The following is a 25,351-nucleotide window of genomic DNA, read 5'->3' on the forward strand; positions in this document are numbered from 1 at the left end:
CACTAGATGACATCTGCAAAGCAGCAACATGGTCAACACCGCACACTTTCACAAAACATTACTGTGTAGATGTGCAAACCAAGCAACAAGCTAGTGTGGGCCAAGCTGTACTAAAATCACTGTTCCAAACAACTGCAACGGATACCGGTGGTCGCCGCTAGGGTTGGGTACTGCTATATAGTCTATGAACAGTGTATAATCTGCAGCTCATATACATCAAACAGAATATGCTACTTACCAGTATGCCTCTGTTCTTGGCATGTAGAGCTCCAGATCTATACATGCCCACCCGCCTCCCTGGCTACCTGTATCCGTTCCAGTCTATCTTATTTAGATACAACACACATGGGTTTCTTTACTGTTATTACTACGCTCCATCTTTCCCTGCTGGCGAAAATCAATCTGAAGATGGAGCCGAAGCCCATGCGCAATACGAACCAAAGGAGGAGTCACCGACCTCGTGACTTCCAAAGACTTTCCAAGAGGAAAAACAAACTGCAAACATCCGGGCCCAACACCATATGGCGATCTATGCACAGTGTATAGATCTGCAGCTCTACATGCCAAGAACAGATGCATACTGGTAAGTAGCATATTCCTTTCTGATGGATACTTCTAACCGCAGATTCCCCACTTTGTGAATATTCCCCAGATGACTGACTGGATCGAGAAGATTTAAAGCAGTACTCATGAACGCCAGTAGGTGGCATTGTGTGTCTCTGTGGCAGCGTGCTTATGCTCCGGAAGTAATGAGCGGAGCCGCATATAAGTGCCACCAGTGTTTGCTGACATCATTTCCTTACTTTCTGTGCCTTCAGACACAGATCTGCAGCTTCTCCTTGGCCTGTAGAGTACATATCTTCTCAAACAAAATTAACAGTCGGTAAGGGAAAATGTCACCCTCTTAAATGGCAAGGTTTAAACTGTGTACAAACTGTTGCAAACAGATGTCTTTGACAGACCCCAGGAAGTTTGCTTATGGTGCCTGGGGTCATAGCTTGACTCCAGGGCCTGCGTCAACAGTGCGCAGAAGAACCCGAATGCCTTATGGTGCAGGGAATCTAACCTTTACATCACCAAACACCTGTATGTGTTCTTATTTAAGCTTGACATGGTAGTGAGTAGACATTTGACCCAGACAAATGTTGCCTGAGATGTTTAGAAAGATAAGGGCTGGTGACATCTGTGTTAAAAGGCAGACATAACAATAATTCTACATAAATAAATCGAGCGATATGGGGGCTTCCATAGTCTGCATTAAGGACGATGGCGGTATCCATGAACCGAGATGGAGTCTGATCCTACATAAATCTGTCCTTAGGGACTTTACTATATCCGTGGCTTGTACGTCTGAATGTCATGTCATAGGGGTGTGTTTAATCAATAGGAATTTGACTACTGTGTAGAGAAATGTGTGCTTTCAAGTTATTGTGTACAATTATTAGGATAAGATACATGTCTAAAACATATGTAATATACTTATAATATAAAATAATACAAAATCCATTAGTGCATTGTAGACATAAAAGACAAAACATAAGTGATTATATATGGTTCCCATAGCGCAGCATGCATATTTGTAAGCCTTGTGTTACAGCTAATAATAAAAAAAATCATGTTTCATAGTCTATCTAAAGCATTTTATGCATGTTTGTGAAAAAACATACCAGTGATAATATAGATAGACCAGATTAAAAATAATTGTTATAAAAAGCTAAAATAGTCCATTGAAGGAAGGAAGAAAGATCTTCTTATCATTTCTTAGTTCTTTTAGGCTTTGTGGTATACATGGTGGATACATGTTAGGATTCCTTAGTTGACTTACTTGTTGAGCTCACTCCTCATCAGAGGACATGTCGACAACGTCAGGTGCACCTGCAGCATACGTATGTTGTTTGCAAAATCCATACAGAGGACGCTCGTAGTTGACAGTGTGCTAAATGGACCAGCAATTGGTTACTCAGCTGAGGCACTCGATGTTGGTTGTGGCTCCTCTCCTGGAGGCTCAAAGAATAACAATGAGCCAAGCCATTAATGAAGAGCTTTGCCGAAAAGTGCTATTGGTGATACTGCTCTGTCATAGGTGGCATCCTATTATAGGGACAGGTGCATCAATCTGCATTGTTTCTGGTGCTCATGTAGAAGTTGCAGGATCTTTGCCATATCAAGATAAGCCATTGGGGGCTGCTCCAGATGTAAGTGCAAGAGGATGTCAGTCGGACAGTTTATGCATCAGAGCACAGATTTTACTTGTGTAGCATCCACTTTGCGAAAGGTGAGCATCCAGTGCTCGCTGATTTCAGACAGCCAAACATGTCCCATATAGCGTGCTAGAGACTCTCTGCAACTTTGTTCAGTTGGATATGGGTACTCCATGTTGTTGATTTTCTTGGCAGAACAGGAGAAAGATGAAGACACCACAGCCAGTTAGCTGTATTTTGATCGCAAATCCTTCTAAAAAGGCTGGAGAACAGAGAATTAATAATTGCGTAATCAGTCCAAATACTACTTTACATACTCATTAGACCAGATCCAATGTTCTTAAAAAGATGCACAACACCAGTTGTTACAGACAAATTAAATTTCGTTTGCGTGATATATACACAATGTGTTGGGTATTGTGTGTGTAACAGCTGCTGAATCTCTGAAGCAGTCCTGGCTGTCCGCAAATTATGAAGTTCAACCTCTGAGTCACAGGGACTTCTTTTTGTAAGAGAATAGACAATAGTTTGCACAAGTTTCCAAAATGGATAGATTTCATATGTCTACTAGGCCAAGGGATGTTTCTAATAACATTTCTAGGTAGAGGATACAAGGTCTTTCCACAAAATGGAGTTGTTTCTGAAATCCTCATCAGGTACGGCTGGCCAGGTTACAACCCACATCAAGTAACATTTGTTAAAAACTAATAGGAGCTGTTATTTAAAAGTTCATGGTGCACAGAAATAAATGCAAGGGGAGAAACAGATAAGATACAATTTAACTCTGGCATCAAAGCGCTATACATTCCTTGCAAAGATATGATGTCACACAGAAGGAAGTATCCGAGAGGAGTTCTGCATTTTGCTGTACTATTAATACACAGGGTTATCCTCATTTTCATGTAAACAGATGTGGGTGGAAGGGACTTTCCATAAATTAAACAGTTGGGTATTGTGCATGGTTTCATATCATTCAATAGATCTGTATTTTTGACAATCATGAAAATGAAAGGTTGTTATGTGTAAAGAAATAATACCATGTATTAACCAGGTAATAGGTGGCGTGTCACCGACTGTATATGGTGCAGTCCTCAATATCCCAATCATCTAAAGGAGAACTGGGTATTAGAACATCATTTGTTGAAACGTTTATCACATAAGGCAATTGCAATAGCTCAGTGGTTCCATAATCTGATATGGAACCTTTTCCCTCATGCACAGGATAGGCTGTAATGTTTGCAGCATTGAAACCTATTTGGGTTCTGTGGGATGAAGAGTAACGCTGTAGTTCACGAACCACAGGTGATTCAATTGTTCTTGCAGGGACAAACTGTCCGTTGATTAGCAGTAGAATAACAAATATCATTGACAACCACATGATGAGAAGAAATGTTCCTGAAGTGACCCAGGCATAGGGCCACGGAGGAATCATACTTGTCACGAAACCACTGACCACCACAGAGCAGTCTTTGGCGAAGAGTAATTGTAAAAGGGGTTGAAAAGTCTTCTGAGAAATATCCAGTCATTTTCAGTATTGTTGGTCTCTCAAGACTCTCGAAAGGCTACCAGTTCAGGTGGAATTTCATAGTAGACCCATGGAATTACGTTGGGCATTGCCACTGTCATATGTGCAGCATCAGCTGTGCTTGTTGCACTCACTGTTTTGTGTTGAGTGTTAAGCTCAAACATCCGCAGCTGGGAACTCGAGCTAGGAATGGTACTGTCACTGCTTTGTTCAATGGGTAGGGTATTCAGATTAGGAAGAGGCTGGGAGGCACTACTCTGAATCCTTCTTGGTGTCTGTGGCAGCTGGCTTTAGAGGACTGGCCAGATAGTGTTTATTAACTTGGTCGATAGACACCTGTTTGTTTCTTCTTGATCCAGCACAGGAGGCAAGATAACAGTTCTGATGCCTTTTATCTCAAGAACAGTGACGAGTCTATAGGATGGTTCAAAAGCTTGCTTGTTGCAGATTTTCTCACGAAATAGATCCACAACTTTGGGAGCCTACCCATCAGCAGTTTCTGACTTCTTGGATACTCTGTGAAACATTCAAACATTTCTCCAAGTTAAACTTATCTTCATCCACCTCCTTCCCAGAATTATCTAAGCCAGGCGTCCACTTAGGAACTCCGAAGAGAGCCTTGTATCGAGTGCATCCTCCCAATACTAGTGTAGGAAAGTTAAATAATGCTCTCTAAACTCCATACCAATTATGGTACCAGCTAAGACCTGAACTTACCACCCTAGCAGTCAGAGATTGTTTAATAATGCCATTGGCTCTTTCTACAACGCCATTCGATTCAGCTTTGAACATGTTGCTAAATTGCAGATAAACTTCCAGAGCATACCTTGAATCCTATAAGACTTGGAGGAAAACTTAGGAAGGTTATCTGAATGAACTGCCCCCATTGACTCTAGGCACTGCAAATCTTTTACAACTTAGGAATCTAGAGCATGAATCAATAGCTACCAATATATACTTATATCGGTTAGCTGAATTTAGGGGACGGATGTGGTCCAAATATATCACCCAGAAGGAGATATTTGAGATAATGAGAGTCTTTTAATAGTGACGAATTTAGTCTGCTGGCAAAATGTCACACTGTCTGACCTAGTCCCTAGTCTATTTATATAAACTAAGCCGTCAGTAGCGTAGCTGTATCATTGCTACGGTTGCATTTATTTCTGCATGTGCAGAGGCCAACCCCTCATGTGTTTCTTTGAATATTTCTAATTTAGACTGATGATTAGGTATTATTCTGTCTCCACTCCTGATATTGTAACTACCAGAATGTTTTTCTGAACTAAGGGTGTAGGAGTATTTGGAGGGGAAACCTGCAGGGATGCTTATTTGCATTTATGGCTGTTAAAATATCTGTGTTGATCTTTGTTTGAGATCTTGTTAGGACTGCTACTGAGTCTGGATTGCAACTTTTGCCACTTCATCAGCTGTTCAATTCCCTTTATCACTACGCTGATGGCCCAAAGTGTGCCTTACATAGACCAGTGGAAGCTTGTCTTGTAAGACAGCTACCTTTCCTCAAAGCTGTGTCTGTTTTTTTAGGCTTTCCCTTTGAATCCATTCAGCCACCAATGTTACAAATCAACATTGTAACCTTGCACACTGAGAACTGAGTTGGATACAATGAGTGTGGAAACTGATGAGCCAGTCTTTTGTAATGCAAGTAGCAGGGCATGTAATTCTGCATGTTGTGCAGTACTATTACCAAAGAGTTTAGTGTGGGTGCATTGTGGGATGAGCTCACCATCCTTCACTACACCTTGCACTGCTGCGCAGGCTGCAGAGTACTTACATTTAGTTCCTATTGCAGTTTGGGAGATCCATCTGTGTAAAAGATTCTCTGGTAAGACTAGAGTGAGACTTGCAGATGATTGGGACAGACTGTCCTTCATTGTAGGTGTAACTTTAGTGACTGATTATGACTCTGATAAATAGGTTGGTTTAAATTTCCCTAGTTTAAAAATATTTTGTCTCAAGCATTTTCTACTTGTAGAGGACGCAAGATATCAGTATGTGCATTCAGCCACTGTTTAGAGCAAAACATGGGAGAAATTGGGTCATACAGAGGATTTGCTCTCTCTGCATAGTGAGGCAAATAAGTACATTCAAAGTTGAGAAACCCCAACAGGGATTGCAATTTTTTCAGTGTGTTAGGAGGCTGCAAGGTGGCACACTTCTGGAGGATGTCTGTAGCTAAACCCTTGCCCGTCACTGGATAATTCACATACAAGGAAGGTCACCATCAGGTAGGCGATCTTCGATTTTTAAAATTTGACTTGTAAGCATGCGATGGTAACATAGTCACTACTCTGTCTACCCTGGGAAGGTGCAGATTCAAGTAATTGTCAGTTAAGGAGATATCATCAATGTACGACATTAGCTCAGGATCTGGTTGTAAGATCTCCATGTTTGCACTGAAAACAACCCAGACAATTCTTATAGATTATAGGTAATCGTCGTAATAAAAATTACACTCCATCGAAACTGAAAGTGTTTAGATATTCACTTTCGTTAGTTATATTTTGACTGAAAACCCCAATTAAAATTTCCATAGTCTTATGTACTTTTTCCGCACCAGATTCTTCATTAAACCTGTACTGTGTGCATTCTATACTGCATATGCTAGGGTGTGCGAATCAAATTTCTATAGTCTAAGACTATTCTATAGGACCATCTGGCTTGGAGATGGGATAAAGGGGTGTATTCATGGGTGAAAGACAATGCGCTATTATGCCTTGATACAGCAACTGGTCTGATATTGCTTTGATGCCACGTTTTGCTTCTGGTTTCAAAGGGTATTGTGCTTGTGGTTCACTACATTGGGGAATAACCTGGACTTCCCCATTTGATTCTATGTAAGGCCCCAGCCCATGGCTCACGGCCCCTTCACTGGCATAAATTTCCCTGATACCTTCAGGTACTTTGACTCGAAGACTACCATTATGACTTCCTCCACTCAGGGTGCTTTCCTAATGAAGGCTGGAGGCCAGTCTTCTTATGCTAGGACGATGTCATAATCTCAGATAAATGGGTCCAGAAAACTGCTTTGATAATACGTGGTATGTCCCAATAATTTGTATTTTTAGGTTGTAAACCCGATCAAGAGGGTTTAAATGTTGATCTGGAGTCTTGATTTGTATAAAGTCATCAGTTGGATTTACATCCAGAAACCTCTGAAGCATCTGATGTACTATTGTGACTCCTGCAGTACTGTCTAGAAGCGCTCTCACCCAAGTCCTGTTTCTCAGAAGGACTCGTAGCCGGATCGGCATGTTTTTTTAGAAAGTCCGGACACTTTCTTCTTTTTTACTGGGGTCTTAGAGTTCAATCCGTTTTCCTCCCTCTTAATGCTGACATCAGTCTCACGTCCTCCTTCAGTTTTCCTACTGTACTCCTGTATAAGGTGACTATGTAATTTAATACCCCTACCACCTCTTCATGGGGTTTGAGGGTGAGGAGCAGAAGTGTAAACAGCCAAGATTGGCCAGATAGCCCTGTCATTGCTCAAAGGCCCCAAGCGAACATGTCTGTGCATGTGTGGCAATTGACCACCAAACCAATTTTGGTGTTCTGATAAATTAAAGGGATTTCTAAATCTTGGCAAGCCCTGTAATGTGCATTTGAATCTACCACTGTATATTCATGAAATTGCCCTAATGCAGCATTGATAGGTTCAAACTCCACCCAGCAGTAAAAATTCTCAAAGGCATAAGCTGTATGTGAAGCTATTACAAAAGTAGCTGTCCCACCCCTTATCGGTGACACCACAATGTTTGGGGTGTTGTGAGAAAGTGCCCTCTTTGTTGCATGGTATGCCCCCACTTTTTGCTGAATTGCTGATGCTCTTTGACTGAGTGTGCCCTGGGCTCCTGCTAATCAGGTACCCAGGGCCTATGTTCCTTCCCTAAAACTGAATTGAAGCCTAAACCCAATTGGCATCTCTGGCCACATGTCAGCCCCTGTTAAATGGAACCACAGGTACCCAAAGCCCTGTGACCAGAGAATACCTCTAAGGGCTGCAGCACTTACTGTGCCACCCTCAGAGGTCCTGCACCCTGACACGCACACACTGCCTTTGCAGACTGAGTGACTTGGTGCAGAACAAAGTGAAGAGTCGACATGGCACACATCCCTGTGTGCCATGCCCACAAACCACTGCCCTGGCATACATCAGTCACCCCTCTAGCTGGGTGCCCTATGCCAGTGGTGAGGGTACAGGTGCATGAGCCCTATACCCCTACAGTGCCCAAGTCCATTCCTGGGCGCTGTAAGTGCAGTGCTGCCATTAAGAGTATATGGTGCTGGGTGGGTGTTTGTTATTACAGACTCCACAACACCATAATGGCTACACTGAAGACTGGGAAGTTTGGTATCAAACTTCTCAGCACATTAAACCCACACTGATGCCAGTGTGGGATTTAATGTAAAATGCACAACAGAGGGCATCTTAGAGATGCCCCCTGAAACTCGACCAACTTCTAGTGACCTGACTGAGTGGCTGCCTAGGCTGCCACCACCAGACATGTTTCTGGACCCCTGGTTCGAGAGCTGCTGCTCACGGGGGCCTGAAACAATGCACATCCTGGGACGAGGTGCCAAGCCTCCTCCCCCAGGATGGGCAGGGTTCACGAAGGAGAAGCTTCAAAGGCATGCCGTCTTTGTGAGCCTCTACAGACCATTTGCTGCTTTCAGCAACTGGTCCCCACTGGTTCTACCCCCCACTTTGGGCGGGAGAACCGGCGGGTAAAACATGTGAGGAAGAGAGGTGTGCCCACCTCTGCCAACTCCACCCCTCAGGTGGGGGAGGCGAGGTGAAGCACAACCTTGAGTCCCCGCCATCTTGAGGATGGGGGGACCCAGCCAACCAGGGTCAGGCTCCTGCCCCTCTCCTACTGGAGAGTAGCAGAATAGGGGGTGTACCCACCCCAGGGAAGGGACCCATTGGTCCCTGCCCTTTACCTACCTGTAACGCCCCTAAATTTAGTATTTAGGGGGCACCCTGTACCTTCCTTCCTCAGATCCAGCAACAACAAGAAAAGCAGATAGGAAGGACTGAAGAGCCTTGCAGAGTGAGCAAGAGGATGATGCCCACTGACATGGCCCCAGCCCTAAAGGCCTGTCTCCCCTCGAACCTGCTCCTGCAAATCCCCAGTGTGTCCTGCAGCCAGCAACTTCAAAAACCCCGAAGGACCTGCCTGCCTTCACTTCAAAGACTGAAATCTCCCGTGAACACCGGACTTGTTCAAACTGCAGCTTCTGGTGCCTGCCAGAGACCGCGAATCCAGCCCATTCTGCACCCGCCGAACCCGGCCTGAGCTCGAGTAGAAAAACACCACGAGGAGGTCCCCAGGGTGATCCTGACCTGAGATCCTGCGACCCCTGACCTGCCTCAAACCTCCAGACGACACCTGCAGCCTCAATCCAGAGGACCCCCCCTACCACGACCAGAGCGGGTAAGAAAATCCGATGTCCAAAGGCACCCCTGCATCTCTCGCCCCACGGCCTTTTGTGCCCAAACCGACGGTGCCTAACCAACCCACGACATCCTAACTTACCCTTCGAAGTGGTGGTCGCACCCAGAAGATCCTCATCCCCGATCCTGCAGAGTTTCTTTGTCCCGGAGGTTCTCCATTGGAAACAACAGGGCACCCGACCTCAAAACAGCACCCTGCACCCGGCCGCCCTAGTGCCGCTGAGGGTGCACCTTTGGTGCTACTTTGGTCCCCAACTTGCCCTGAGCTAAACCCTAGGAGCTTTGCTCCCACAACCTTGTGGCCTGCTTGCCAACAGTCACCACCAACCAGAGGCCCCCTTTGGATAACATTGGGCCTCAACACTCTGCACCCAGCAGCCCTAGTGCCGCTGAGGGTGCAACAACAGTGCATCACTGACCCTGGGAGACCCCGGAGTCTAACCCCAGAACCTTAACTCCCACAGTCGATTACTTACCTGTGAATCGTTAACCTGTTTTCCTCCACTAGGATAACATTGACACTTTTTCTCCAAAAAGTGTGGAGTTTTTAAACCTAAAAATATTGTTTAAAAATCGCACAAATAATCAAAACGTGTTTACTTACCTGTTTGCAGGAAATGTCCCAGTGCTGAATCTAGGTATCCAGCACTGAGTTAGAAAAGTAACGTGAAAAGTAACTTACCTGCAATTTATTGTAGAAGCCCATTCATTTCAATGTACTGCTCCAAAAAGTTTCTAAGTCTGGAGTTTTGAAAACTGAAAATATTGTTTAAAAATCATGCGAATAACCAAAACGTAATTACTTACCTGTTTCTAGGAAATGTCCCAGTGCTGAATCTAGGTATCCAGCACTGAGTTAGAAAAGTAACGTAAAAAGTAACTTCCCTGCAATTTACTGAAAAAGCCTATTCATTCCAATGTACTGTATTTGCTGAGTGTTGCATACTACTGCTCCCCTGTAAATCAATCAAAGAACAATTTCTATTGCATTTTCAAACTGTTCCATATCCAGTAAATTATTACTGAAAAGTATTTAATGCTGACCTTTACCAGGCTTGCTTGGTTCTAAAAATAAACATCAGTATATTTTTATACAAACATAATTGGCCTAGAGTTCAGTTCTTGAGTGTGTGAATTCATTTGCTGACTGGGTGTGTACATCAAATGCTTAACACTGTCCTCTGATACTGCCTTACTGCTCGACCAAGCTACCACTATTAGAGAGTAAGGTTCTATCTAACTTTAACCTCTGCCTACCTCTCGGGGCACTTGGACTCTATACACACTATACCTCATTTTGGTGTAGTATATATAGAAAAATAATAATAATATGAAAGGGGAGAGGGGGCCCACTCTCCGAGGGACAGGGCACTGTTAAAGTGAAAGAGAACAACTCCCACGGAGTATATATAGAGCCAGTTTCTTACAGGTGTTAATGTAACTGCTTCCATGCAATTGGTCCCTATAACATATAGGTGCTGCCATGATGAATGGATTCAATGTGTAATTGGATCGAAGAAATTAGAATGGGGAAGAACGTTTTATGAGGCAAGCATGACAAACCTACTGAAATAGGTGCTCCCATATTCCCAATAGGAGGTAACCATGATTTCTATTGACATCCCTGTTATGACGTAATAATGGTTCGGGTGTGTGTGATAAGTGTAAACTACTCGAGGCATAGCCATTAGATATATGCTCACGTTGGGCAACAACTGTTTTGTATGTTACTACTATGGCGTAACTCTACAAGGTGTGCTTTTACACCCATGGGTGACACAGGTAAACTTGGAAAGACAAGTCACTATTTAATGTGTAATTGACATAGAAGTATTGCTTTCGGGTTACTAACAATCCCATAAAGGGATTAGCGGCACCATGGAAACAGCAACAACCTTATTTGGTTATTCACAGTATCACACACACTGTACTAAGAAGAGTTAAAATCATTTATTACTACAGGAATAATCTTTCTCAGTACATCTAAAACAACTACACAGAATGGTATAAAAACAGCAACTAGACATGTTTGAAATAACGAGAACAATATTAACATTTCTAGCATTGCTAAAAGGTCATTTAAAATGCTAACTAGAACCTAACGTCCTAATGCCTATATCTAGGTCCTATACTATTGGAGCATTAAAGGCAGAGCAACGTGCAATCTAGTGTTGCTTAGGGAGAAGAGATGCCGAAGGCCCCCCCCATGGAGCTTGGGCTTGGAACCAGGAATGCGTCAGTGACAGCGTGTTCCGGGTGTGGTTCTGACTGTGAGCTGGCACTCCGGCCCACCCTAATGGAGGTAGCCCAAACCTTGTGGGGGCGGTGCAGCGACTCTAGGAGTTCTATCTGTCAGCAGCCGCCATGTGGGAAAGGCTAATATCTCGCTTTTCTATTACCAAAGAGATCACAATTCTACAATGTTCTGTACATAATTAATGCAATCTGCGCTTATTTGTAAATCAATAGTAATGTATTTTGGCCAGACCACAAATAGTTAAATGCAATGTGCTATAAAAGAGAACGATTTTTATTTTGGGCTACTCTTAGCCTCATTAGTGCTTACAAAGAACACTTGGCCATGTTCCAGGGTAGGAACCTGAGGGTTCCTCCCCTTATTGCTGTGAGTTAGAGACTGTATAGGAATTCTTATTAGGTAAACAGGGTGCTTGCGCTTGATGTTTGGTATAGGCATTTAAAGTATACATCAGGGGTATATGCATTTCTAAACACTCTGTAATACTGCGAGAGCTCCGCAGGGGGGCTAAAACGCATCGAGGAGAATCTAACCAAGCTAGACTCGAATAGCCATCAACATCCACGAGCAGCGTGCTTCCTCAAGTGCACGGCTCTCCTTACAGAATACTATTACCTGGCAGACCGCAAGGTATTATTGGGAAATATGCCAGGGCTCACAGATGTGGTGAAGTGAACACCCAGGATGCACATTGGCCAGACTACTTCACCCCCCAAGGGGCACCTCCTATATCACTGAATTGCATACAGATTCAGGATTAAGGGTAGCCGCCAATGACGACGTACTGAACATTCTTCTCTGGTGCTACACACACACACATACCTATACACCATTAGACTCCCCGGTGAAGTATTGGTCCAAACTGTATACCTTGATGAGATAGCCATGGAGTGGCTCATAACAGCAAAGCAGCAGTTCCTCAGTGAGCTCCTCACCTGCGATAAGATTTTTCAGGCTATAGACTCCACGGATGGATCCAAGGCCCGCCGCCTGGATGGCTTTACTGGGGAGTTCTATAAACATTTTAAACATATCCTTGAGCAATGACTATTGACCATGTACACAGAAACTATTAACACTGGGGCACTCCCCTCATTGCTTCAGAAAGTGGTCATAACCTTGCTCCTCTAACCGGGCAAATACCCACGTCATTGCAGGTCATATAAACCCCTTTTGCATTTACATTTTTATAACCAAATACTCACCAAGGTACTCTCTAATCACCTTGTCCTACTGAATGACGAAATAATATCGATGCAAAGAAGGCTTTCGACTCACTAGAGTGGTCATTCCTCCATGTCACCCTGCGCAAACTAGGTGTCCCCCACGGATTCTCCTCTTTGTTAAGCTTCCTGCACTCCGAACCAGTGGCATGTATCAGAGCCAACTCCTCAACTTAACCATTCCCTGTTACCTCGGGCACACGGCAGGGCTGCCCCTTATTCCCCTTGATCTTTATCATAGCAATAGATCCTCTGGTCTGGCCACATTCATTGTTACCTACAATTCTGCCCAGGAGCATTACTTACATCTCTCTATCAGATGATTGCAGCAAGCCTGTGTACACGTATACAGTACCAAACCTCCTTTCTATGTAGTATAGAGTTGCAAGAGAAATACAGAGCAGCACATGAGTTCAGTGACAACAAAAAGATCTGAAATGATTTGGAAGACCGTGGATGCAGGAGGCAATGCGGCTTTAGTGCTGCTTGACCTCTCTGCGGCATTTGATATGGAGAACCATCAGAAGTTACTCCAAGTTCTGGAGGAGATTGGTATCCAAGGAAAAGCGCTTGCTTTACTAAAATCATTCCTGTCAGGTCGGGAACAGTTTGTGGCTCTTGCTGAGTTCAAGTCACCGAATTATACACTGCCATGTAGAGTACCACAGGGCTCGTCATTGAGCCCTACCCTCTTTAATATCTATGTGGCTCCACCGGCAAGGCTAATTAGATCTTTGGGTTTCTCTGCCATCTCGTATGCAGATGATACCCAGATTTTGGTCTCAGTGACAGGTTCTCCAGACGATACAGCGGCTCAGTTCCACTCCTGTCTTCGCCAGGTGGGGGACTGGATGTCCTCCAATTGTTTGAAGCTGAATGCCAGTAAGACTGAAGTCTTACTTTTTGGCAATCATACAAACTTTTGGGCCCCTTCTCTGTGGCCCTTAGAGCTGGGTTCTTTACCCAATCCAAAAAACAAGGTTAAAAACCTGGGGGTCACGTTTGATTCCATGCTTTCCTTTGAGGGCCATGTTACTCAGGTCACATCTGCTTCCTTCCACACTTTAAGCATTTTGAGAAGGATTCTTCCTTTCATCCCAGTTTACTTGAAGAAATTAGTGGTTTCGGCTCTTGTCCTATCTAGAGCCGACTATTGCAATGGTCTCTTTATGAACCTTCGCAAAAAATGCCTCAATAAGTTGCAGATTGTGCAGAATGCTTCTGCGCGTCTTCTGCTGAATATCCCAAAACATCAATTAGCCTCCATGGCGCTCAAAAAACTTCACTGGTTGCCAGTGAAGAGGCGGATAGAGTTTAAGGCTCTCTGCATTGCATTCAAAGCCACTCATGATAAAGGGCTAGAACATGCAGCTTTATGTCCCTGCCCGCCAGCTTCGCTCAGCACATCTTCATAACTTGGTAGTTCCCAGGTTTAAAAAGTGCTCCTGGGGTGGCAGGAGTTTTCTGGTCAGTACGACCATACTTTGGCGTTCACTACCTGTGTGGCTTAAAGAAGAAACACACCTGTTGCCATTTAGGAAGGCATTAAAGACATGGCTTTTTAATCTTTGAGATTGTCTTTATTGGTCCGGTACGTCCTGTGCTGAGCCAGCGCCATGATACCCTTGGGTGAATGTTTTGCGCTCTATAAATTTCCTTTTCATTTCATTTCATTTCTAGGATGAGGATATTGTCCAGGAAGATCCCTGGTTGATGAAGTAAGAGGTGCTTGCTAGTTTGCGAAGGAGCGCATAGAAGTCTATGAGCTCGTTTTTGGTTTGTTGGGCCTGCTGCAGTTTGAACCTCTCATAATCCAGGTTGAGTTGGGGATCAAAGTGTCGGTTGAGGACTGCCATGGCAGCATCGAAGACGTCATCTCCACCTGTGTTGGGGAGATGTTCGAATGAGTCATATAGTTTTTTGCCTCCCACATGGAGCATCATGGACCTCTTCACTGCTCCATCAGTTTTGTGCATGGCGTGATAGCAGGTTTGGAGACTCCCTATCCACTGGTTCCAGCATGGGGAGGCTGTAGCAGGATCAACCAGCTGGCTAAATGGGGGTAATGTGATTGACGCATGTGTGCCTTGTTGAGGGGCCGACTGCGCTGTGTCTTGCCCTTGCGCCGACATCTCTGTATCTGGCGAACTGCGGGTGAGTGTCTATTAACTTGTGTGTGCTTAGCTTTAGTACTCGCATTATCCTGTGATTTGGATCACCCCTCTGCAGCACACCCTTGCGCTATACATCAGTTTATCTCAGCAAACCTATGTGGCCAGCAGCATGCAATTTAAAAGTGCCATCCTTACACTTAGTTGTTTATCTATTTTATTTTCCTTACTGTATGTCTTATTGTTTCTCTCACTCCCAGCACAGCATCCAATGCGTTGTCTGCGCAGCCTCAGCTCCGCTCTCGCAGACTGATCACTGGACTTAGGTAGTGCTCAGGTGCCATTTCTGTCCGATGAGACCTCTCCTTGGTGCCATTATTAACCACAAATTAGTGGCGGGGTTCCAGAATGCTGCGTTATGCGACCAACTTGGCTTCACAGCAGTCCATCCGCCCGTCATCATTTACTCATCAAAAAAATCTGCAAATATTCAGAAAATGTATGACAATGAATGTGCACCTTGTGATTCAGTAAAGTGTGTCGGGGCATTTTGAAGTTGGTTAAAATCATTGACCTCATTGAAATTGGGCTATGAGGGCTCACGGTGTATGTGGGATGTATACTATGGTAATCCTGGTTTCCTCCCACATTTAACACTGAAATCCATCTTGAGGCAGGTACTGTACCCTCAACAAACTCTGAGACAGAAGTCTGCCAGGACAAAAGCAGGGTCCTTATGCAACCAAATAATAGATACACAAGAATTGTCTTGGCATCCTGTTCTCTTCCTTTCAAGTGTGCCCCAAGTGTTACATGCGGCTCAACAGACCTGTCAAGCAGGATTTGACAGTGCAGTGTCAAAAAGGATGCCCGCAGGCCCCATCCTGCATATCCTGTGGAGTTCACAGGAGTCATCTCTGCCCATTCAGGTCAACCTATTGTTTGCTCCTGGGACGCATTTCAAATCAGAGCCGGCAGAGGATTATGCTACTTTGCCTCTGATAGTTCAGGCAGACAACGAGGAACTTTCTAAAAGCCACTTTTCCTTAATATGCATTACAATTCGGACTTTGTCATTTAATTTCGATTTGTAATAACCATTAAAATAGTTTCATTATTTTTCCAGCTGATCCCTTTTTAACTGATGCAGAAGCATTGCCAGTGTATTTACTTTTTCACACAGGTCTTCTTCTGAATGTTGTCTGATTATTTTGTTTAATAAATAATGACACAATTACATTTTTTTGTTACTATCATATGAGGTTAGATGGATCTACTAAAAGGACTTGGCGAAGATTAAATAAAGGCTCGATTTATATTAATTTGTAGAGCCACAGATTGCTTTCTTTTTCACATCACTACATTTAAGTAGTAGTAACTCTAAAATTGTTGGTGATATCCCTCTTCCAAGATGGAGCCCAAAGTTGAGGCCAGATGAGGCAGATCTGGTGGGTAAGTGGTAAACACTGGCCTGGTGCAAAGTTGGGAATTGCTTCACAGTAGCTCATGTGGTTATTACGTATCGGTAAAGCTGGAGCCTTTTGGGTTCTATGCCTGCAAGTGTGATGGGCAGTAGCACTCTGTCAAGTGTGACATTGTTTGACGAGCAGCTCTGCCCAAGAACTTGACTTACTGTGACACCAAACGCGTTTCTTGGACCAGCCCTGCAGTGACTTGTGGTTATTTTTTGGGGGGTTTGGAAAAAGTTTCCAGTGGGAAGTGGCCAGAAAGGGGCATGGTCCACCTCTATCGGTTACTATTGACTTTCTGACGTCAGTAGTTTTTGGGGGATCTGTGCCAAATTGCAAAGATCTACAGGGAAGTCAAGACACACTTGTGCAGCCCCCACCGCTGAACGTGTCACTGGACGTATTTGCAAAGCCCCATGGGAAAATGGATTCTTCAAAACCAAGTTCTCATTGTTTAAACAAAGGCGTTGGGCCATTGGAGTGATAGTGACAGGATCAGAGCCCACATACCGCTGTGCTGGCTTCTCTAATTTGTCCATGTGATGCGAGAGAGCCCTTTCTGAAAGGAGCACACATCACACCTTTTTTGCTTCACGGATGTCAACCTAAGAGAGAGCATTTCAACTTTCAAATACAAAAAAAAATGAAAATATCACGGTTTATACTTTACCATGGGTGCTGCATCCATCTGAAAATGGCGATAATTGTCCATCCGTAATGATGCCTCCCAGCTTTTTCGTTTCCTTAAAACATATCCTACCAGCGGATGCGACAAAAGAGTTCGCGCGCTGGTTCCACCTCTGATTCCTGCCTCACGATGGAGATTGTTTGCCAGTACTATAGCGAACCCTGGCGTGTCCACTCCAACCATTCTCAAAATGCCCCGGCGTGTGCCCCCTGCTCCACCGTCCCCAACCCCAGAGGTCAGTGTAGGGAAATTCGGACAAAAATCCATCCCCCGTTTTTGCTGTCAAACTACCCTCTACAAACAGAAGACGCGCGCAGGTGCCGTGGAGGCTGCACACGGCTAATGAGGAGTAGTGGCAGGACGGGGGACGGTAGTAGTTTGGAAAAAAGAATCGAGAAGCATACAGACACAAAAAAATAGTGATGATAGAGTGGAGCGTCTTCAAATAAACTTCTTTTTACCCGAAATTTCCGGTGCACACGCAGGTCTTGGCTTTCTCAGGGTGGGCAGTGCATAAAGGTAAGCCTACTATCCCCGGCGTGTGTCAGCCCAAGCACCGCCCTACAGTGGCTGCGTTAGGACAAACATCTTGCTACCAGCACAGAATTGATTTGGGTAAAGGACATTTCAAAATTCCAATATCCGTAATCATTTAACCCCATTGTGAATGTGGTCCACTTTTGGGCAGCTCGATTTCTTTCACTGTATTTAATGAATCTCATTCTTAGTGACTGCTCTCCGTGGCACTGGCATCTCGAACGATGCCAACTGCTAAAATATTATAAAATATCAAATCTTGCGAACAATCCTTCCAAGCAGCTCATTCTTGGTTTAGAGCACTATAAAACACCCAGGCCAGGGCACGGGCGCTGCTCTGACAATTCCCTAAGTAGAGAAATAAAATACATTAACATATATGTCAGCAGTGAACGTTTGATGTTTCCTTGATGCTTTGTGTCTTGGTTGCGCCTGTTCTCTGCGGCTTCCGCCCACTGCCCACGAGGCCCAGGCGAGAGATATGCCTTCAGGGTGGAATGTTCTTCAAGGAATATCTCTTCTCTCCAGCAGCTCTTCCTCCCCTCTCTGGGGCGCTATCAGCTCACAGACACTTCCTCCTCTTCAGCTGAGCCCATCTCTGGACGCAACCAATCTGCGGGCGGGCGGCATGCAGAGAGGATCTCTGTTCCAGAGCCTGCAGAGTGGGGAAGAGGATCTGGGCCCATGGACACTGGATGGGTCTTCACTTTAGAATGTGTGACCATGAATTCCTACTGAGGGGTCTTCACACCAGGATCTACACCCAAGTCCCTCTTGAGGGGGTCTTCCTACCAGGGTCTGTAGATCGTTCTCTTTGCACCAGGATCTCCTGCTCATTCACTTTTGTAGGGTCTTTGCGCCAGAATCTACATGCCTTACCCTCCTCAGGGGTCTTCAGTCCAGGATTGACACCCAGTAGCCTCCAGAGGGCTCTTCGCACCAGGATCTCCAGCTTGCTCACTTCTGCAGGCTCTGTGCACCAGGATCGACACCCTGTACCCTCTAGAAGGGTTGCCACACCAGGATCTACAATTGATCCCCGCCTTGGGTTCTCCATACCAGGTTCTCTAGCCATTTTCTGCTGTGGGGGTCTTCACACCAAGAAATTCAGATTGTTCCCTCCTGAGTGGTCCTCACACCAGCCTCTGTGGCCTGTTCCCTCCTGCGGAGTCTTTGTACCAGGATCTATGACTGTTCCCAGCTGAGTGTCTTCACACAAGGATCCCCGCCCCGTTCCCACCTGTGGGGTGTCTCCACACCAGGATCTGCAGATTGTCCCCTCCTGAAGGCCTTCACACGAGGAATCTCACCCTATCCCCTCTTGAAGGGTCATCACGACACCCAAGACCTGGAGGAACATGTATGGGAACGCTGAGATCTTTTACCGTCTGGAGGGCCGACAGACCTCATATAAACAGACCCCAGAGTCAGGTAATGTGCTTGCCCCTTCTACCTGCTTTGTTTACCTACTGCTTGGTTTTCAAGGTCAGTGGGCCTTGAGTACTGGGGCCCCTTAGACTTGTCTGGTGGGGCAGCAAGTGCATTGTCAGGAAAGTGCTCCATGAGCTTGCCCCATGATGCTCTTGGTATGAGCCTCCAAACATAGGACCCATGGGGCTCAATTTATGAACTGCAGTCTTGGAACCCCTTCTACAAGACTGAGCCTAATCATGGGCTCGAGCTGTGGGATTTAACCTATGGAACTTAACCCATGGACTCTAACCTGAATGACTCCACTCATGAGACTCAGCCTGTGGTATCTGAGCTGTAGGACTCAAGGTATGAGACTCAAGCTTGTCCTGCAGGTTAGATCTTTGTCAGAATAGACAGGACAGTTGCCTGCTACTCTGGATTAAAAAATGCAGGGTAATAGTAGTGTGCAACCTCTAAGATCATTCACTTCCTGGCCTCTTTCTAGAGAGCTCTCTACTCACAGTCTATTTTTAAAACATGTCCCTTCTGCCAAATGCCTACAGAGCTGCCCTGAGGATCATGAGTTTTTCTCTCTAAGTGTTCTTTCAGTCTTTCCTCTTCACGAACAGCGCACCTGTAAGGGTGGGTCTATGTGTACGTACATGTCTTAGTCTCTCTGCAGGAGGTTCCTCTGAGGGTTTTTTGGGGAACCTCAGTCTAGATCTTATTGAGTCATTGGCCTCTCTGTAGTGGTCACCTTTAAGAGTTCTGGTAAATATCATTCTCTATGATCATTCAATCTTTGGCCTCTCTCTTGGAGGATTCTCATGGTGGGAGAGACGAATATTCCTTCCTGATGCACAGCCAGACAAGAGCGCTTCTGAAGCTCATTGCCGCATCTAAATCTGATCAACAAAAGATTTAAATGCTGCCCCAGAAGTGCTGACACTTGTCTGTTGGATAACACACCAATACCGCGGTCTGACCTGACAGTCACTCATTAACTTTATGCTTAACTGTGTACTGTGCAACGCTCCTCTGCCTTTTGTGCCAGTTTGCGCTACAGAAATACTACATTCATACATACATACATATATACATTCATACAAACATATATATATATATTCACTGAAAAAATCAAAGGTTACTGGGACGTTATAGTTAGGTTCAGATTGTTGGCAGGGTATGCTCAGACGTGAGTCCCTTGCTCACTTTGCCACTGGATTCAAGCAAGCCTGGCTGAAGACGGCTGAAATGCCAGAAACCGGTCCTAGGAAGCTTGTTTTCGGTCCAGGGAAGGCATGGTTTGGCAGTTCGGGCAGGACTGTTCCCATGAGGCACAGGGTCAGACTGATTTGCATATGGCCATGTCTGAACTGGGGTGGCAGAGTGGGCTAAAGAACGGTGAAGGATCAAACCCGGATCTGTTGACTGGGTGTGAGTGTTTGATTGGTTCTGATGCTCCGTCCATCACCACCCCCTTTTGTACCGCTTTGTTCGCCATAAGTTGGCAGGGTATGCTCAGACGTGAGTCCCTTGCTCACTTTGCCACTGGATTCAAGCAAGCCTGGCTGAAGACGGCTGAAATGCCAGAAACCGGTCCTAGGAAGCTTGTTTCCGGTCCAGGGAAGGCATGGTTTGGCAGTTTGGACTGGACTGTTCCCATGAGGCACAGGGTCAGACTGATTTGCATATGGCCATGTCTGAACTGGGGTGGCAGAGTGGGCTAAAGAACGGTGATGGATCAAACCCGGATCTGTTGACTGGGTGTGAGTGTTTGATTGGTTCTGATGCTCCGTCCATCACCACCCCCTTTTGTACCGCTTTGTTCGCCATAAGTTGGCAGGGTATGCTCAGACGTGAGTCCCTTGCTCACTTTGCCACTGGATTCAAGCAAGCCTGGCTGAAGACGGCTGGAATGCCAGAAACCGGTCCTAGGAAGCATGTTTCCGGTCCAGGGAAGGCATGGTTTGGCAGTTCGGGCTGGACTGTTCCCATGAGGCACAGGGTCAGACTGATTTGCATATGGCCATGTCTGAACTGGGGTGGCAGAGTGGGCTAAAGAACGGTGAAGGATCAAACCCGGATCTGTTGACTGGGTGTGAGTGTTTGATTGGTTCTGATGCTCCGTCCATCACCACCCCCTTTTGTACCGCTTTGTTCGCCATAAGTTGGCAGGGTATGCTCAGACGTGAGTCCCTTGCTCACTTTGCCACTGGATTCAAGCAAGCCTGGCTGAAGACGGCTGAAATGCCAGAAACCGGTCCTAGGAAGCTTGTTTCCGGTCCAGGGAAGGCATGGTTTGGCAGTTCGGACTGGACTGTTCCCATGAGGCACAGGGTCAGACTGATTTGCATATGGCCATGTCTGAACTGGGGTGGCAGAGTGGGCTAAAGAACGGTGATGGATCAAACCCGGATCTGTTGACTGGGTGTGAGTGTTTGATTGGTTCTGATGCTCCGTCCATCACCACCCCCTTTTGTACCGCTTTGTTCGCCATAAGTTGGCAGGGTATGCTCAGACGTGAGTCCCTTGCTCACTTTGCCACTGGATTCAAGCAAGCCTGGCTGAAGACGGCTGGAATGCCAGAAACCGGTCCTAGGAAGCATGTTTCCGGTCCAGGGAAGGCATGGTTTGGCAGTTCGGGCTGGACTGTTCCCATGAGGCACAGGGTCAGACTGATTTGCATATGGCCATGTCTGAACTGGGGTGGCAGAGTGGGCTAAAGAACGGTGATGGATCAAACCCGGATCTGTTGACTGGGTGTGAGTGTTTGATTGGTTCTGATGCTCCGTCCATCACCACCCCATTTTGTACCGTTCAGATTTCACTCGTACAAAACCAGTGAAATTCAGCAGTTATAGTTACCTGAGGTAACAGCAACTTACTTCCCTGCAATGCACTGCTTATGACCTCACATATTACATCACTCATGACATGGTCAGTGACATCACTGATAACATTACAGATGACATCTCAAATGACATCACTGATGAATCACTGATGACCGCCCTTTTTCTCAGCCCCCGCTTGACGGATCCGCCCGAAACTTTCCATGCACCACAAAACTCACTAAGTCACCTTTTGGGGAAATTTCGTGAAGATTCGTCAAACAGCGCCAAAGATATAGGTAAGTCAAAAAACACATTTTCTATAGAAACATGGTCTTAACTATAATCACCTACTGGCGACTGACAGTAGTTAATAAACATGAATATACATAAGAGAGCTGCCAATGCGAGGCCCATGCCTTTCCAGCGACTTCATAATTGGAGTTACAAGACAAATTAATTGCAAGGGCAATCAAATATCAAATGAAATAGCCCATAGCAGCAGACAGCGTATTAACATAAAACATAAAAACATTAACATAAATCACATTTTTCCTAGTATTCATACAGTTTAAGAATCTAGTGATCGAATATTTTCTTGTTTACCAAAGTAGAATGTCTCAACCAATTTAGTGGTAAAAAGAAAGAATATGTACGAATGTTCAGTCACTGACAGGGAAACGAAATGCAAACAAATGTTAATTAAAAAATGAGAAAACAGGTCACGGAGCACCAAGGAAAACAATTGCACATAACCTGTTTGTGAGACTTCTAACTAATGGCGGTAAACTCTTTATTAAAAAAAAGTAGAGTACAATAGCAATTCATAAAGGGATCTACTTGTATAGCTTTTCTTGCCTCAGGCAACTTCACACATCTTATCTGCCTCATGCACCTGCTTTATATTAAAAGTCCCTCAATAGTGCTCAACCCATAACCTCGCGAGGTGCAGCGGAGAGCCCTATTGTATTGCGCTTCCACCTAATTAAAGCAATATGCCTAGCTATCACTCCATTTGATGAACTGTATTAACTGTATGAGCTGCAGCACTCAAAACACAAATTCAACCAAAATTCTTTAAAATGTCGGCATATATCACTGCATATGGTTTTCAGATTCATTAAAACATATTGATTTTTTAGTTCTCAGTATTCTCGATAAGCTGACCCCGCAAATTCCCAAATCCCGGCGTATTCATATCTGTTTAAATGACTAGATACTCAGGCCCTCTTCAACAGAGGCCTATGCTAAAATCCCCCGCTCAATTAACAATGTTTAAATCGCAGGACGGTGAAACCTCGGTCTGACATCGACCAGTACGTGTTCTTCCTTGTTGTTTTGCGACACACTTTATAAAAATATATATATAAGTGTTTCAGTATTATTCCTGGACATTTAATGTACTTTCCTACTTTTAACACAGATATACAGCTTCTAATAAGTGTTTCGGAATTATTCCTGGACATGTAATCTGCCTTCCCACTTTTAACACAGGCAAACAGCTTCTTATTTATGTTGCTTTCACCCTATCTGCCATCTCTATTGACACTTTAGTAACTTACACCCACAACTGTGCTGCTATCCACTCTACTCTACGCCACTCCACTCTGTCTCTCCACTCCACCCCACGCTACTCCACTCTACCCCACTCTATTCTCTGCCACTCCACGGCACTCTATGTCATTCTACTCTACGGCACTCCACTCTCTGCCACTCAACTCTACTCTATGCTGTTCTAAATCCACTCTACTCCACTCAACTCTACTCCACTCCATGCCACCACACTCTATGTCACTCTACTTTATGCCACCCTACTTCACTCCACGACACTCCACTCTGCGTCACTCCACTCTGCACCATTCCGCTCTATGCCACTCCAGTCTACTCTAAGCCATTCCACTCTACGCCAATTCACCCTACTCCATGCCACTCTACTTCAAAGCACCCCACTCTTTGACACTCTTCTTTTTGCCACTCCAGTCTGTCACTCTACTCTGCACTACTCCGCTCTATACCACTGCTGCTTCCTGTTACACTACTCCACTCTACACCATTCGACACAGTGCCACTCTATGGCAATTTCTGTCACTCCAATTTACTCTGCGCCAGTCTCCTCTTTGGCACAGCACTAACTTTTAGCCATGCTGTTCAGCAGCTACACGCCTGTACAATATAGCTAAAAGATATTGGCAAAGCCAATAGCACTGACATAGGTGAGACCTATTGCCTTTGACAATGCTTGTGTTTCCTCCGGATAATTTAACGCCCGCTTCCATTCACAGCATCTTGTAATTTACAGAGAGGGCACTGCTCAGCTCTGGTCTCTGCAGCCACATTGGAGTCTTGGCCCTTGCCTTCCAGTAGGATCGCACTGGCCTACAGGCAGGACTACTGGAATTATGCGGCAGGAGAGGAACAAATTATGCAGCAGGGTTGACTAAATTATATAGCAAGAAAAGGCAAATTAATCAGTGTAACTTGCAATATATTTATTTTACATTCAGAATTTACTGTGAGATAAAAAACAAAAACCTTTTGGTCTTTTTTTAATGACATTCTTTTTAAGACACACAAAAAGTTAAAGAGAAGTCATCATGTGATGGTACTTTTATATCCCTGCCCCTTCACTCACTGTGACTTTGCTATTTAATCTTCCTGCTTTATAACACTGCAGCACTTTGTATTGTATGGAAATGTCATTTAGATGGCACTTACTGCCCGTGACGAGGCATTGAAGCACTTTAGGCGAGTAGGACGGTATTCCCGTAGGCAAAGTTAGTGGTTAATCCAGGGGTTATTGGTCATTGGTATTAGTCTTGTGTTTCAGGGAAACCCTGTCATGCATGTATTCCAGTTTCTTTGTGGTAGAATAAAAGAAAAGAAGTTAAGTGTTATCGTTAGTGCGGGTATGGGAGTTCTTGAAAGTGGTTGCTCGGATAAATAGAGAGGCCGAAGGAGAGAAGGTTTTTACTGCACTACAGGGTATAGTTTCAAAGGAGGAGCTATTGTGATCTATGAAATGAGGGGTGGGCAATTTTCAGAAATACAATGAAAGACATTAAGGCAGACAAGATATGGACCCCCCTAGACATCCCCTTGAAGGCGGGTGCAATCCGACTTAAAAGTGCAGGTGGGTTGCCGCTAGGGGTGGGCGGAATTTGCGGAATTAACCTTCGCAAATTATCGCGAGAATGTTTAAAATTATCGCAAACAAGCAGAAATATCGCAAAGATGCGGAAGTTTTTTTCCGGCATGTTCGCGAGATTTTCTGCATGGTTGCGGGTCGCCAACTTACCCATGTGGTTGCTTGCGGGCGCGGCCATCTTGTTTTGAGTTGTTCTCGCGGTGCATGATCGCGAGAAGAAAGACGTGATCGCGCGACGCATGACGTCACTGCGGGCGCGAACTGTCGCGAGACAGCGCAAATGGCTAAAAACAATACAACATCTCATGGAGAACGCGACCGGATCAAGAAAACTTGTCGGCGAACGCAGGGATTCAGGTAAGGCGATCGCGCGCGCTCGAGAATGTATCATTTTACAGCGCGAGCAAGAAACAAATTATCGCCAAGCTGCGGAAACCGGAATTTTTGACATTTTCGCGCTCTCCGCGGAACGCAAAAA

The 25,351-nt window shown here is 45.1% G+C and overlaps 1 protein-coding gene across 3 annotated transcripts in view; it reads left to right on the forward strand.

Annotated features, from left to right (window-relative positions):
• Positions 1-18,109: 18,109 nt before the first annotated feature.
• LOC146856271 (macrophage mannose receptor 1-like) overlaps positions 18,110-25,351 on the forward strand; it is a 91,648-nt gene continuing 84,406 nt past the window's right edge. For 2 of the 3 annotated variants that reach the window (XM_085654364.1, XM_085654366.1), the window contains exon 1: positions 18,110-18,915. In XM_085654364.1, the coding sequence (XP_085510490.1) occupies positions 18,843-18,915 (73 nt within the window). In that variant the 5' untranslated portion in view covers positions 18,110-18,842. Of the gene's footprint in view, positions 18,916-19,172; positions 19,264-25,351 lie in introns of those variants that run through there. The other variant, XM_085654365.1, reaches the window with a different exon arrangement.

This window comes from Triturus cristatus, chromosome 4_1, assembly GCF_964204655.1.
Source record: "Triturus cristatus chromosome 4_1, aTriCri1.1, whole genome shotgun sequence".
Classification (NCBI taxonomy): domain Eukaryota; kingdom Metazoa; phylum Chordata; class Amphibia; order Caudata; family Salamandridae; genus Triturus; species Triturus cristatus.